At 39.3% G+C, this 16,321-nt stretch overlaps 1 protein-coding gene across 4 annotated transcripts in view; it reads left to right on the forward strand.

The window, feature by feature from the left end:
* The window catches only part of ZNF521 (zinc finger protein 521), a 346,926-nt gene that overhangs the window by 101,104 nt on the left and 229,501 nt on the right, over window positions 1-16,321 (forward strand). For all 4 annotated transcript variants that reach the window (XM_072949085.1, XM_072949082.1, XM_072949084.1 and 1 more), the window contains one exon: window positions 10,045-10,224. Coding sequence is in view for 2 of the 4 variants with exons in the window: in XM_072949082.1 (XP_072805183.1) it covers window positions 10,045-10,224 (180 nt within the window). In the remaining 2 variants the exon portion in view is untranslated. The remainder of the gene's footprint in view (window positions 1-10,044; window positions 10,225-16,321) is intronic.

A 16,321-nucleotide genomic window follows, 5' to 3' on the forward strand; every position in this document is an offset into this window, starting at 1 on the left:
TCTGGGTAGCTCTGTAAATTGTGTATTGATTATGCTAATGGCACTGGTGTCTTTATTACTTGTCTGCAGCTACATGCAGATGGAATGCACATTTGGCAAGGTTGTCATTCTGTTGAAAAAGGTGCATTATTAAAATCTGCGTTTTGGAGAGACTGAGTTAGAACTAAAGACAAACATTAATTAAGTTCACATGGAAGCATAAGCAGTTGTGTTCTTGGAAATGAAAAGCGCAGTTAAAAAGTTACAAACTGATGCTCTTGTGTTTCCTTTGTTTCAAATTCCTTAAGGAAAGGGTTTCAGAAATGGTACTGAATCAATAGTGATCTATTTTTATAGTTTATTTTTGGTTGTGTGGCTTTTCTTGTTTTGTTTATCAGGCTGAAGGAACCTTAGACATTAGGGTTGCTATATGTTTAAATTTATTAGTCCAACTAGAGAAACAAGTGAATTTCCTTTTTTTCCAATTATACACAAATTTTCTGATATTTTTGTAATAGCTCATAAGTCATAAATCACAGCCTCAGTTTTTGCTCTGACCTTTCATTATACAAACAGGTGCTTTATTTTATATAGTTTTTCTCTTTCTTACTTTCTTTTTTGCTGAGCCATCATGTTACCAAAGATGTTGTTTAGAAACCACTTTCTTATCTTCCTAAATGGGATCGTTTCTTAGAAATGTGGGTTGTCCACGTGCTTGTGTGCCAGCTAAGAGAGGAAAGAAAAAAAATCTTTAAAAATGTTGTTTTAAAATCATTTTTCACTTTATTTTAATGGCAGTTTGAGCTCCAATTTGTTTGAGAACCAGTTGGAGCCTTCAGAAGGGGAAAAAGGAGAAAAAAAAGTAAGCAAAGTTTTTCACATGCCAGGGTGATGTGATTCCATTTAGTGGGATAGTAATGCCCCAGATGTTGTGTTTGTTCACAACCTTTAGACAAATCCAGTTGTGTCTGTCTTTCAGACATATCATCGCAACTAGGAAGAGAAACTTCCCCAATTAAAACAAATGCAAAAAACAAAGTCACTAATAAAGAGAATGGAGGGATAATGTTGGATTGATTTTTGTGGATGAGATTGGAATTCATTGTCTCAAAATTTGAAGATGGGTATTGTTGCATTGCAGCAAACGAATGCTTCTTGTTCAAAACAAAACACTTTCTCCCTAAGCTAGTGTTTCAGTAATTGTTGAGATAGTTACTGTAAGTGTCCAGTTAAGAAATATTATTACAATTGGATTAGTGTTATCTGAAGTAGCTGAAGTCATAAGAACAGTTGGTATAAGTGTCAGAAAGTATGATGTCTGGAAGACAAAGCTTTTTCTTCCCAGACTTTCTTTTGCTGGGGTGGAGTGACGCTTCCTAGCTGTGCTGCTGTAGCTGAGGCTTACTGGTTACATTTACAGAGGAAATAACTAGATCTTTTTCCAAATACCCAAATGTCTGAATCCTAGGTTCAGAAACATGTTTCATTTATTGCTGGAGTTGCCCTAAGAAGCATTTTTCAGTGTATCTGGTCATAATGTGCTAAAACTTACATGTAAGTGTTTTTGAATAATTTATTTTCCTCCAGAGTGGATTTTTAGCAGTTTTAAAGTCACTTGGCTGGAGGAAACTGGACCTGTATACCTGGATATTAAGAACACTTTTATGTAATCTTTTTCTGATGTAAAATGGAGAGAAGGATCCGTGAGGCTTGGTTGAAGATGGAACTTAGGGACGTCGAAGTGGGCTTTGTCCATTTTTGTAGGGAAGTAGTGACTGTACTCAGATGTGTCAGCAGCCCCTTTACAGTTGGCCAGCAATGTTGGCCATGAAGGTATCAGGGTAATTGGAAGAACAAAGAGTCAAATCTGGCAAGAAGAAAGGTGTATGCCAAGAAGCCCCACAAAACAAACAACAACAATAAAAAGCCATTGGCTAGTTCACTGGAAACCCTTCATCTTTGCGGGGAGGGGGGAGAAAAAAAACCTTGGCAGGATAATTTTTTCCTTCTTTATCAGGTTAGGTAATTTTGAGTTTGTGTACCCATTTTAGTGTTTCCATCTCATATTTGTCCCGTTGATGTGTTACCATTTTTTGTGGTTTTCTCCACTATGTTCTTCCACATGAAGGCTACACCTTTTGAAGTGAATGTTTTAGTATATTTATTTGGGTTTATATTATTGACAGTGGTGCTCGAGTGTTGCTACTTCTTCTTTCAAAAAGGATCATGAACTACATGTGGAATCATGTTAACTTAAACTAAGAGTTAATGATTTTTTTCTCCAAAAGGTGGAATAAAAGAGAGCTATTAGAATCAATATCTGTTTTTGTTTTTAGTCAAATTTTGCATTGTGTGTATTTGAAATAAGACTCAAGTAAAAGGAATCTCACCAAAGAGCTCCTAAGTCCCAGGAAGTTTCACTAGGGCCTTTGCAAATCTCTTGCACTAGGTTAAAAAGTGAGCTGGTGTGATTGTGATATTTCTGTCCAATCTCTCTCCAGCTTTGGCTTTATTGGGATCATGGATAAAAGGCGAAATCTGCGTGTGAAGATAGTGAGAAAAGCAGGCCATTAGCCTTGGTTAATACACCTACTTTAAAACCAAGAAGGCAAGTTTATCTCTAGGACTGGCTCCTCCACGCCCGATGCCTGGCCATCCCCGAGACAGCTCCCATTTCCCTGTGCCCACAGTCAGTCCTGAGCCCTCTAGGTCCTGGTTGTGTAGTGCTTCCCAGGGCTTCTGCTAGTGATGTGCTTTACTCTCCCTGCACGTCTTCCCTGCATTATGTCACAGCCTCCAGACTGGTCTCCCTGCTTCCAGGTCTGAACTCTTCCCAGACCATCTTCTGGATTAACCAATGGGGCATCTCTCTGAAATGTAAATGTGACCAGCCACCCTCCTTAAAATCCTTCTATGACTTCTCTTAGTGCCGAGGTTAACATTGGAACGCTTAGCTCACGATAGTTCCTTCATGATGGACCTGCTTTTCCAGCCTATCTCTGCCCTACCCCTCCTCCTTTCTCCTCTCTCCAGTGCCCCTCATCTGAGCACAGAAGAACGTGCACTTACTGGAAGGCATCGTGTGGTTTATCCATCTCTGCCTTTATATAGGTCTCCTCTTTTTGAAAAACCATCTTCCACTTGTCCTCAGTTCTACTCATCTTTTAAAACTTAGCTCAAGCCGTCCCTCTGGGTACAAATTTCCTGCCCTGCCCCATCTGATCTAAAAGTCCCTTTTACTGTGGGCTCCTCCACCCGTGCAGTTACCCTGCCTCCTGCAGTCCCTGGTTTGCTCATCTCCCCTTCCCGTGCCTCAGTGTTGCCAGCTCTCCTCATGTCATGGCACTTGCAGAAAAATGATAAGCTTTGAATGAAACACTGGGGTAAATGGAAAGGCAACTGGCCTGCAGTTTCCAGTTATCTCGAGCTGTGCCTGGCCACTTCGAGGGTAGAGCGGGTCAGTATCCTTGAACACCTGGACCCACTTTTGACCCGCCGGCTGGGAAGCTCTGAAGCAGACTGCAAGATCCTTGGGACACTTGGGACAGGGACCGGGTCTTGGGTTTTGCATCTCCGGGGCCTTCGCCAAATGCCCGTTACTGCGTAGGAGCTCAGTAAATGTTTGTGTCCTGAAGGTGTGACAAGGCAACCATAGCCACTCAAATTGAAAGTTAAAAGACTTAAAAGGCAGGGATGTGTTTATAAATACTTGATGTGAAAGTTGGAGTGCTACGATCGCTTTCTTCTAAATAAAGAGGGACTAAGTTGAAGAAAGAAATTTGGGTAGGATTCTGACGGGGAGAGGAGAAACTTTTTATTCAGTTCCAAAGTGTGCGTGTATGTTTTGTTCTGTGTGTGTGTGTGTGTGTTTTAACCTCTCCCAAGGCTAATTTCCTCCCACTCAGCATCCTCCTACAAGGAATTTCATTGTAGAGAGGAGAGTGGTGATAAATTCATGTTTGGCGTGTGCTCCCTCATAATAGTGCATCTGTGAGATTTCTCTTTGGTCTTCCAGGACCAGGATAGACCCGTAGAACAGTCAAGCAAAACCACAGAGATTCTAAACTTCAACTGTGTGATTTTGTTTAACAGAGATAATTCCTTCTGTCTGAGAAGATTTTAGAGACAAAGGAAAGAACAAGTACATGAAAAGGTTTTCTGGGGTTTTTCCCCCCTTTTTTTCTGTGGAACAGTTTAGTAACTTTCAGAGAATAAAGTGGTTAGAAAATATACATTGCAGGAAAAGTTAAAAAAGCACATTTTTATCCTTGACCCTTGAGCTCTTTGGACCTGTTGGCTTCAGCCAGATCTCAGCCTGGGATGGCGTCCCTGCCCTGCCAGGCTGAGGCTGCAGTTCTGGGGAGCCCATCCTTGGCTGCCTTGCTCATCGCTGATTGCTTTTGTTTTTGTTTCATTTTGTTTGTTTGTTTGTTTACTTTTTCTTGACAGTAGGAAAAAGTGAGGTACAGAGCAGCAGGCGGGTGTGGGCCAGACGGCCGCCCAGCCTGGAAGTGCCGTGTTCTTTCATTAGAGCCTGCTTGCGATTTTATAACACTGGACGATTTATTTTCCCTAAATCTGTTTTCATCTTACGGGATCTCCAGTTAGAATGCATATCGAGAGCCCAGAAAGCACGAAATAATGATCCTGCCCGTTGGTTTTTGAAAAGGAGGAAGGCTTTCTGTTCCTTGTTGACTCTTCGTAGCCCTAAGTAACTACTTCTTGGTTCTTAGACAGTGTCAGGATACACCAGGTGATGGGATGTGAACACACTGGTAGGGGAGTGATGCTTTCAGAGATCGTTGCCCTAAACAGGGAGTAGAACCTGGTTTTCTTATTAAGGGTGGGGCTTCTAAAGATGTCAATGAACCCTAGAAGGCCAGTTGTTGTGACCACTTGTGAACTTGGAAAACAACATCAGACAATTAGTTATTATTGGGCACAAGATTATGGTTAAGCTGAGGCAGATCATTTGTAGTAATCTGGGGGGATTTGAGTGTGGAATGCATTCGTTTAAATTATTTGTATACTTATTCATCAGAGAGTTCCTGAAAATAAGACACTGGTTTTAATGCTCTTTGTATTTTCAGAAGATACCCTTGGAAGAAAGAACTTAGGTAGCTTTCCAACATAACAAAAAACACGTTTTGACTAATTCACTAGTCATGTAGTGTTGAGCCCACTTTTTCTTGAACATCTATTTTTTTTTTCATAGTTTTAGGTAATTAAGATCCAGGAGGTCATGGTCCTCATATGAAGCTAAGACTTGGTGTTCTTTTAAGGCAGGAAACGTTTTTTAGCTGATATTTTCTTTAACTTACTGGCACTGTATAGGTTGATTTAAGATTGAGTAAATCATGCTGTGGTTGCTTAATTTGGTGAGAAGCTGGCTATGACCAGAGAACAAACTGTTAGGAAATGGTCCAGTTTTAAGTTTGCGTGTGTATAAGTGGAGTATTTTGGGTTCATTCATCTCTTGCCAGCCTTAGTTGTTAAGTACTCTTCTTGCATTCATGTTTACATCATCCTCAGAATCTTGTGTTTCTGCCACTTTCATAAAAACGGACTGGTTTGTAAGATAGAGCTTCATGCTTAGAATCCATCAGGAAAAGCCTCATTTATATCTCCTGCAAGAAGGACAGAGGGCCTGCACTGTGTGCTCGCTGCCAGAAGTTTTTATAGTAATACTTTGTATCTAGGCTCTGGCTCTTACCATTAAATGTGCTTTTTATAGAGTACCAAGTTATAAATGTAGTGCAGCTACGGCATATTAATCTTACTGCGGAGATTTAATGAGGCAGTTGTTTTGCGATGGACACTGTTGGGAGCGGGGAGCGACAGAGTTTTACTTTACCACTGAGCTGCAGAAATATTCCTTGCCTGGTAATAATTATAACCACATGATCTCTTAGTTTTTCTTTCTTTTGCCAGTGCTTTTCCATGCAAAAGTGGCTTGGAAGGAGGTCCATTTCTAGGCAGTGAAATGGATTGGAAATTGGGCTGTTTTCTCAGTGGTTTGACATTTTAACTTTGATCAGGACTGGGATCCTTTTTGCACAGAGAGAAATATGTAGGATGAGTTTCAAGAATACAGATAGTCTTTGCCAGTCCACTGAGATGGCTTTTAGATATTCATTACTTTTACTTGACTTTTATATAGGTTATAAAAAGTAAATGTGGTGAAACCTCATTTTTACATGGACAGAATAGAATTTCTGCTAGTTGGCCTTAAACTGATCCCACACTTGAAATTAATTGAAGTCCATGGGTTTATTGCCTCCAACACTTTTAAGCCAGCACAGTTTTTCATTTTCCCCAAAGTTGTAATTTTATTAAACCAAGTTGTAGCAATAACAACCCTTATGAAGAGGAGGATGAGAAAAAGGAAGGAGCCACCTGCCAGGAGACATAATAAGGGGAAAATCATACTTCTTTTAAATTTCCATTTATAAGTAATGTCAACAGAATTGGAAACAGAGAGCTGCCGTTTATTTTTGAAATGATTGTATCTTTGTTCAAAAATTAAACCTTTTTATCCAAGTCCGAACACTATGCATCCAGTGCTTCGTAGGCACCCTTTTGAAGGGATGAGCCGGAAAGTTGGTTGCGCAGGTGAGATCACTTGTGATGGAGGAGACATGGCCTCTTTTAGGGCGGAGGACAGAGTGGTGCCTGCGGCCGTGATGGGATTTGTAGCTGCAGTGCAGGGGTGTGCAGATATTTTAAAATATCGCCCTTTGAGGGGGGTTTGTAGCACAAGAATAGAGTTGGAGTAACAGCTGTCCTTGCCGTGCTGTTGGGGGTGGGGCAGTGCTCACAGGCATGGACCTTGTATTTATAACCCCTTAGGTTGAAGTCAGAGGTTTGAATGGCTAGCAGAGTAATACAATTATTTTTTATGATTGGCTCTCAAAGGACTTTATAAAAACTACATAACCAAGGCCATGTGCAATTATTGAAGTGTAGCCACCTGTGGGAAAGAAATGGTTGACAATGTAAGCTTTCTAGAATCTTCCTATATCAACTGCCATTAGGAATGGAAACTCCTAACATGAATAAACACATCTTTTTTAAAAAAATCTTTTTTTTTTTTTACTGAAGTGTAGTTGACTTACAATGTTGGTTTCATTTGTACAGCAAAACGATTCAGTTACACACATATATATATATTTTTTCAGATTCTTTTCCATTACAGCTCTTTACAAGATACTGAATATAGTTCCCTGTGCTAAACAGTAGGTCCTTCTTGTATATCTATTTTATATATAATAATGTGTATCTATTAATCCCAAACTCCTAATCTATTCTTCCCCACCTTTCTCCCCTGGTAACCACAGTTTGAATAAACACATCTTTTTAATGGGCGAGAAAGGATTCCTCATGGATGTGGAGGTTGGGAAAAAAAAAAAATCTGCTCTCAAGGAGAGTCTGTGATTCCAGCACTCTTTCTGCTACACCAGGGCATCATGGACTATAATCGCACCCACCCCCCAGAGGGTCCCTCTTAAGTGGTGACCTAAAAACCAATTCGCCAGTTGGCTGGAGCTTGCATCCTAAAGTTGCAGCAGAAGTGAATAAGCTTGACTGACTTCAGTCCCTGAAGGATTCTATCTGTAAATGCAGAAGTGGAAGCAAAACCATTTTTTTATTAGTCTTAAAATGACCCTCATTTTAATAACTAGCCAGAGTGTCAGAAGCATGGACCGGGGTCATCCTTCAGCTGTTAAGAGCTAAAGCATCATGCAGGCATTCCTACTTGTTTGGTATTTCTGATCTGGATTCATGTAAAGTGTCCATATTCTTGAATAATAAGGAAGGCAAGTTCTTATCATTTTCTCTGCATACGACTTAAAGTATTCAGAGTGTCTCCTTATTTAAAAACAAACAGGCCTGCAAACTTGATGCGTAGCATTTAAATAATCATATTAAAATTCAGACCTAGCACCCACATTTCCCTGAGTGCTGTCAGTTTTGTGAGAAACTGGAAACTCATGCTAAACAACTAAGAGTATTCAGGGTGCTCCTGCTGCCTTCCACCAAGTGTTTAATGGTGTGGGGGCCAGTCCACCATAATTGGCCCCTGTTACTTATTTTCCGGAATTACTCTAATTTGGCAGTATTTTACCACTTGGTTTTAGCTTGTTGGAGCTCTTTGAACCATTCCCCATTTGCTGTATCTGTAGCTCTAAATGAAACATTTGCAACCCGCAGCAGCAAATGTGGTGGATCATATAGTGTCAGTTTTGGAAAATGTAGGTATGTAGGAGCTTTTGAATTTGGAAGTAACTGGTCTGTTCCTGTTTACAGAAAAACTACCAGTAAAGGACTTTTTTATGTACTCTTTTTTCCCTCCCTTCTCTCCCTTCTCATCATCACTAAATAATATTTACTAAGCACTCGCCTGGACACAGTGCTGTGCTGGGCAAAGTACAAGACAAATGAAAAAGATCCTGTGATTACTCCCCCAGGAACGAGCAGTCTAAACCCCGGTATGTTGAAATGGGCGCTGCATAGAGTGTTGAGATAATAATTTTCCAGATGGCAAATCAACCCAAATTACCCTGCGTTCTTTCTTGAAAACAAACAAACAAACAAACAAAATGACTCGTTCTTTGAAATGAGAATTCTGCTTTTGTCCTCCTGACCTCAAGAGATGGTTATTTATGTTGAAGTGTAAGTTGATTTTGGCATACGTGAGTCATGGGGAGGGTGGTGATACAGTTAAGTCTATTGCAGATGTGAAGAAAGGCTTTGGAACAACCGGCAGCCAAAAGGGAGCACCCTGACTTGCAGGTTTGCAGAAGCACCTGACGTGCAAGTTAGCAGAGAGCTCTTCCAGGCAGCGGGGTGGTGGGATGGTAGCACTTCCTGACTTTTCTAAGAAGTCTGAGCTACTTTGATCCTGTGAATTCTGGGTTGTAACATTTCAAATATGTGTCCTCCCATATTAAAAAGAAAATAGACTACAGATAACGCATTACATATTTCTTAGGTATCTTGATACGATTCTTTTGTAACTATTTTGAGACATAATTTATTTCTGACTTTGGAGGACTTTTTGCTATTAGAAATGTCTCATGAATTAAGTCACAGGTTCCATTATCCTAATTTTCCCTGAAGAGGTGTACTCTCTCCCCACCTGCTTTCCCACAAGGAGGAGCAGTGGCACTAGAATGAATATTTGGGGTTACTTCTCTAAGATGACGCAAAAGACAGCGCACACACAAAAAAGTCATGAAGTATTTATTGAGCTCTTAAGTGAAAAAGCTGGGTATGTTTTACTCTCTTATTCCCATGGCTATTTGTGTATTATTCTTAGGGTTAGAATGGAACTATTTTTACTTTTCCTACTCTTTGGCTTTTTGACAGTGATAACGGGGATTCAAATTGTGGACTTGATTGTAATTTATAATTGCTATTCATATATTTTGTTTTATTTTTTGATGATTTTGAAAACAAGAGACATGCTGATATGTTGATACTTGAGTTTGTGCTGGTGAGAATGTTCTGCTGTGTGGTGGAGCTTATTTTGCACTTGCTGTCTGACAAATAATGGGGTAACTGTGTGTTTTGACCAGTTTATAAGTAAAGGTCAATTTCGTGCCTATGGTAATTAGCATGGCTAATTCTAGACTTTTGGCTGATTTGGGTAATTTCCTGTGAAAGAGTATATTTAGCAGAAAAGGAATCCATTCTTAAGCACAGTGGTTTTTTTTTTTCTCCCTTTGCATTGGAGACTTTAATTTTAAAAGGGATTTGTCTCATTTGTAAGCAAAAACCCTTAAAAATGGCAAAGTTAACCTTAAGGGTGGCAAATTATTTGAAAGAGGGGATGAGAAAAGGGCTACCTGTTGGAGGAGAAAAGGAAAAGCTTTAGTCATCACGCACCGACAAATTTTAGAGAAGACTCACTTTTGATGCTTCTGTAATAAAATCTGCAGTAAAGCCCTCGTATTGCAGCTTCAAGGAAAAAGGTGTTTCTGTTTTTGGTAGCAAGAAGATTAAATGTTACTTTAAAAGAACCTGTCTTTAAACCCCGTACTTACAGTCTTGCTTTTTTTTCAGATCCCAACTGTAAACTTGAAGACAAGACTGAAGATGGAGAGGCAATAGACTGTAAGAAGAGGCCGGAAGACGGGGAGGAGCTGGAAGACGAAGCTGTGCACAGCTGTGACAGCTGCCTCCAGGTGTTCGAATCGCTGAGCGATATCACAGAGCACAAGATTAATCAATGTCAGCTGACAGGTAAACAATACTTATCACTTCTTGTCTTCTCATACTGTTCTATTTCTGATTTTTTCAGCGTGTTCCTTTTTCTCCCCCCTCCCTGTTGTTTCATTCCTGTATTTGAATACCTTTGTAAGTCTGGAAGTGCTTTAGAAAGAATTCTACCATGATGGTTTATGGCAAATTCGATGTCACAGTCCTTCCTAGATTTTAGTAGCTAATGGATGTGTTTTCATTTCCTTGTTTTGTTTTTTTAAACTACAGTGATACCATGTAGGTGCAGAACCTAACAATGGGTGGCTAAAATAAAGTTTTAAAATACCTTCTGAATATGTTTTCTAATACAGTTAGCATGCATGAACTTATTTTGGTTTAAATAGCATCTCCTCAAGAGAACTTTCCCGGATCGGTCGCTCTCTGCTGAGTTTGCCGAGTTCACTCGGTGCCTTTTTGGGTTCCCACACAGCCTGATGCTTATTCCTGAAGGTCACAGTCAGTGCTACATGCGTTAACTTTTCCATCTCCCTCGTTAGACCAGAAGCTCCTGGATGGCAGGAACTCTGTCTTACTCATTGTTGTTTTCTCCGAGCCTTGCATAGTGCCTGGCCCGCAGAAGGTCCTCACTAAGCTATTCTGCTATACGGTTCTCGGGAAGCATCAGACTTAAAATGACATGAAGCATGGCAATACTGTTGTTAATCCACAATCAATACTTAAATTTCAACAGTGTTTAATTTAATGGTTGGGTAACGCTAAAACTCAGCTTACCAAATTTCTACCCCCTTTAAAAATATATCCTGGAAGAACATACTATATGAGGCTGAGTGGGACATTTTAGATAGGTACCTTTTTTAAGATTCATGTCATTTTTCTCTTACTAGTTGAAGCTGACACTGCTCCTCTATGTGTGTGTGTGTGTGTGTGTGTGTGTATTTCTTTCTCTGTCTTATTTTCCTAGCACAAATCTTTCTTCAGTTAACCATGTGTAGGAAATGTATTTACTACACAAGTGGTTCTGCAATTGTTTTCCACAGAATATTGATATTATTGTAAGGTTTTAATAGGTGTTCCATTTTAACCAAGTTTCCTGAACAAATTATTATGGAAATGTTGGATTAAATCCAGTTAAATAGGCTTCCTTATTGACGTGCACTGTGGCTCTTCAAAAAGGGATTGCAGTGCGTACATTCATTAGGCCATAGAATCTTCTTTCTTTCAGAAAACCCATTATCATTTTTTTGGAACATAAGTTTGAAAAAAAAATCTATGAAGCTTATATAAACATAGGCCATATACTTTCTTTTTGCGCGTTTTTTTGGTAACTTTTATTTTGATACAATTCCAAACGTAAAGAAAAATTGCAAAAATAGTACATGTAACTCCCATATACCATTCACCTGATTCACCAGGTGTTTACATTTTATTGTTTTTTTTTATCATTGACTCTTCCGTTAATTTTTTTTTCTTAGTCATTTTAGAGAAGGTTGGAGGCGTCACGTCATTCTAAATAAGCCTGTGTATTTCCTAAGAACAAATACGTGCCTACATACAGCACACTTATCAAAATGAGGAAAGTTAACATTGAACACATCAAGTGCTATTATCTCATGCACAGTCAATATTTAAATTTCAGCAGTTGTCCCAACAGTGTTCTTTCGGGGTTGTTTTCGTTGTTATTTGTTTGTTTTCCTAATCTGGGATTCGGGGTCATACGTACATTTAATCGCCAGGTCTCTCTTGTTTCCTTTCACCTGGAGTGATCGCTCACTTTTGGAGGAGTACCTGCCCATCTGTGTTTGGGTTTGTTTGATGTTTCCTCATAATGAAACTCAGATTATGTACCTCCGTGGCAGGAACACCATCGAAGTGATCTTGGGGCTTCTCAGTCGTCGAATCAGGAAGTCCATGGTGCTGACTTATATACCAGTGTTGATGGTGTTAACACTGAGTACTTGTTTAAGATGGTGCCCACCAACTTTCTCCAGTGTCAAAAGTTGCTGTTTTCCCTTTGTAAATAATAAGTAATTTGTGGGGAGGTACTTTGACTGACCCTATGTAAACATTTTCATTCCCATGAAACTCCATTTTAACTTTATAATTTTTGTATTTCTTCATTGGCCTTCTACTACAGTTTTCTTTCTTATTCATTCACTTATTTTTTTAATCACATCACCATGGGCTTTTGCTTTTTTATTTTACTCAGAGGGTCATAATACATGACTATTGTTATTTTGGTGCCCAGATTGCCTGAAGTTTGGCCAGTAGGCGTCCCTTCGAGCTGCATCCTGTGTCCGTTTAGTATGTCTCCATCATTAGTTGAAGACTGACTCAGTTTCCACTGCAGACAGATGCTCCAGGCTCATTGTGTTCTTGTCCCAATCAGCCTTTTGTCCAGGGAGCCCTGGTCCCTTTAAGAAGACAAAGATTTTTAGAAACCAAGATCCTGGCACTATGTGTGCTCATTGTTGTAGGTATATCATTGATGATAAACCATCTCAGCAGACAGAATTAGGAAATGTATGTGTATATTTAATACAATATGTACATAATATAGTTTATAAAATATGCATATATACATATATATGTGTTTTTTCTCTTTAATAAGAATCGTACTTCATATTGATACCTCTAATTCGATCCAGCACTTCAGGTACCTCCCAGTCTTTTTTCTTTCCGTATTTGTTGCTACCTTCTCTAGCAGAGAAACTTAGCTTCCATCATCCTCAATATGTTTACTCATTTGATGAGTCTAGAATACACATTAAGTAGTTTTAAAAATGCTTACTCATATCATCATGAAAATCAGACCAATTAACTGGAATTTTAAGTTATTAATGCTATAATTATATAATGTACATAATAAATTCAACATTTACGTACAGTGACATTTATAAATCCTAAGTATAAATTGATGAATTTTGACAAAATACGTATACTTATGTGACCCACATCCCTTTTAAGATAATTCCCTGCATCTTAGAAATTTCTCTTATCTTGACCCCTTTCTAATCAATAATGCTCCACCATAAGCAACTGACTTTCAAGTTTTTTAACTGTAGAATTGTTTTGTCTGTTCTAGAACCTCTTATAAGAACACACAGTATGTACCCTTTTTTGTGTGTTCTGCTTATTTTGTTATGGTATCTGTGAGATTCATTCATGTTGTGTATATGAGTGATCTGTTCTTTTTTATTGCTGAGTAGTATTCCATTGCATGAATATATCATAATTTGTTTTCTGTTCTCATATTGGTAGATATTTTGGTTATTTTTAGTTTTCGCTTATTGTGAGTAAAGTTGTTGTGAACCTTCCTACGCAGGTCTTTTTGTGGACGTATGTTTTGTTTCTCTTGAGTTTGTAAGTGGGAGTAGAATTGCTGGGTTGTGGGGTGAGGTATATTAAACTGTATGAAAAACTTCTGAATCTTTATCCCAAGTGGTTGCACCGTTTACACTCCTGCCAGCAGTGTCTGAGAGCTGCAGTTGTGCGTCCTTGATAACATTTGTGTTGCCAGTCTTTTTAATTTAAGCATTCTATTGGGTGTGTATAGGTGGTCTTTGTGGATTTAGTTGCATTTTCTGGCTCATATACATTTAATTGACTTCATTTAATGCATTTTTTCCCTCAGAATACATAATTTTTGGAAAATCCCATTAAATGCAGACAATTAGTAAGGTTCTATTTTCAATGGGGGTAGCTTTAAAGGAAGCTTTATTTATGTGGAATCAACACTAGCATTAGGGTAAAGACATGGGAGCCTAACTGATAGGGCAAGTATAACCTATAGCAGGAAGAGACTTTACCTGAGGTGAGAGTCGGGCACCTCTCATGTGAAAAGTTAACTTTAAAATTCAACATTAAAAAAAAACAAACTTCAAATCCAATTTAGTGTTTACTTTTTTTTGAGTTCCTGCTATGGAATCATCCTTATGTTCAGCTCGATGAAATAGAATAGAAGCCAAAACATTATTCCTTTATAACTTTCTATATTATAGGATGATGTGTTTCTTTATATGTTTTCCAACTTTAATATCAGTGCAGAAAATGCTGGATTTTCAGCACGTGGTATGGTGAAGATAATATCTGTGGGTTAAATATTGTTTTTCTTCCCAAAACCTAAGCCCTAATAAAGTGTTTCATTGATTTTGATCTTAAGCTTTCTAAAAGCTTAGAATCTAGTCTGTGCTCACGTCATTTTGTCCCATAACATTTTAATCAAAGGAAAGAAAACAGGCTTACTTGTGACTTAATGAAACATTTCAGGAAAGGTAATGCTGATGGGCCTCGGTCCGGTTTATTAATGTTCAGCATCGTTTCTTAGGGAGTGATGAAGGAAAAACAGAAGTGAAGGACCAGGGAGAGGGCAAAAGGAGGAGAAACAAAATCAGGAATCCTTCACGTTTGTTTAAAGTGTTAAAGTTCCAACATGAGTTGGCCAAGGGTACCCTTCAGTCTAGTCTGGAAGAAATTAAAGACACTGGCAGCATTTTAATTAAAAAAGTAATACGATGCTTTTACTTTCTTCCTTGATTAGAAACCTTTTACTCTAAGTTAGGAGGTCTGACTCTTCCAATTTTAGTTTTCTGCTGCTTGAGTTAACTCTTTTCTTGGTGCTTCTTTTTCCTGGTGGACAAAATCCTAGTTTAGCAAAGGATGGTATTTCTCTTGTTTTCTTTTTCCCTTTTAGTTTTACTGGTTTTTTTTTTATAGGTCTTTTCATTTCTTACTTTTTTTTTTAATCTTTTAACTTCAGCTAGCCCCATTTGTATCTTTGCTAATGTTCTTCTGATTCTTGTCTTCTTTTCAGGACTCTTAATTTCCACGTCATTTTTGTTCCGCCTCTTCTTTTCTCCCTGTTTTGCAGTCTCTTGCTGCTTTCTCAGCTTTCTTCTTTGCTCCTTGTGGCTTCCCGTCTATTGATCTTGAAGTCTTGACTTGCAGGTTTGGTCCTATCCTTCTAGACCACAGCCAGAAAACTTCCTGGTGAACAATTTATATGAAGAAAGAGGGAATTCCGAGGAGGGTACTGGAGGGTTAACTAGAGTAGAATTAGGAGAGAGAAGTCTTAAAACTTGCTGATTTGCAAAATAACAGAAAACAGGCATTCTGGTCTGACACCTGTGGGAATCAGTCAGGGAGTAGCTCTGCTGTGAGAGAACTAGTAGAAGCCCTGCCTTGCGGTCCCGCCCATCCTTAACTGAGTGCTGTTTTGCTAACTCGAGATGTGTTCTTTGGGGGCTCTCATCCCCAGGGGTGAGGCACGTATCTTGGAGAGCCTGCCTAGGTGATAACTGACTCACTCCAAACTGAAAATTTTGAAATCCTGGTACACTCTTGCCAAGTGAGCCCAGACTAGAACTGGTCTTAAGGAGACAAAAGCCACACAGGAAGCAAGATGATCAATTTTAGGCTCAAGTTTGAAAGCCAGCTCAGGGATGGAGTATGCCCCAGGTCAGTTCATGAGTAGATACCAGTGACCTGGACTGAACTCTCAGACAGTAGATCCAGCAGGGGACCCAGAGATCTAGGGGTCATACACACAGTTCAGAGAATTCATCACTGAGGGGGATTCTGGGAGGTCGGCACTGTTCTGGACAAGTATCCTGATCTAGGAAATGACAAAACAGTCCCTAAGGACAATGAGGGACAAGGTGGCCTTTTTCTTTGTCTCACAGTGCAGCTTTCTGCTAGTCTGCAATTCAACATGTGTAAGTACCTTACGTATCATCCCTGCTTGAAAGGCAAAAAAAAAAAAAAATTTAAATCCCACTCTTCAACTGTAGCAGTGGATGGAAACCACCTGTCTTGCTCCAGCCTTGCTCTCTTTTTCCTGGAGGCTGGGAAGGGAGGGAAATCAGCACTCTAGTGCTGTTGGGACTCTCTGATGCAGAAGACAGATTATCAAAATATATATTTAAAGAAGGAAAAGCACAGAGAACCTCTCATTTTACTAATCCACAAGCCCTATCATTTCTTGCCAGTTCCCTCAGGGGGTAGAGAGGGCTGGCAGCCAGAGGGGTCTCATCACACTTCTCAACAAAGATTTAATAGCAGGGTGCTATGGGGAAGGGTGAGATTACAGAGACTTTGTTACGCTTACAAAAATGAGTAAGAA

The sequence above is a fragment of the Vicugna pacos genome, chromosome 24 (genome assembly GCF_048564905.1).
Source record: "Vicugna pacos chromosome 24, VicPac4, whole genome shotgun sequence".
Lineage (NCBI taxonomy): Eukaryota > Metazoa > Chordata > Mammalia > Artiodactyla > Camelidae > Vicugna > Vicugna pacos.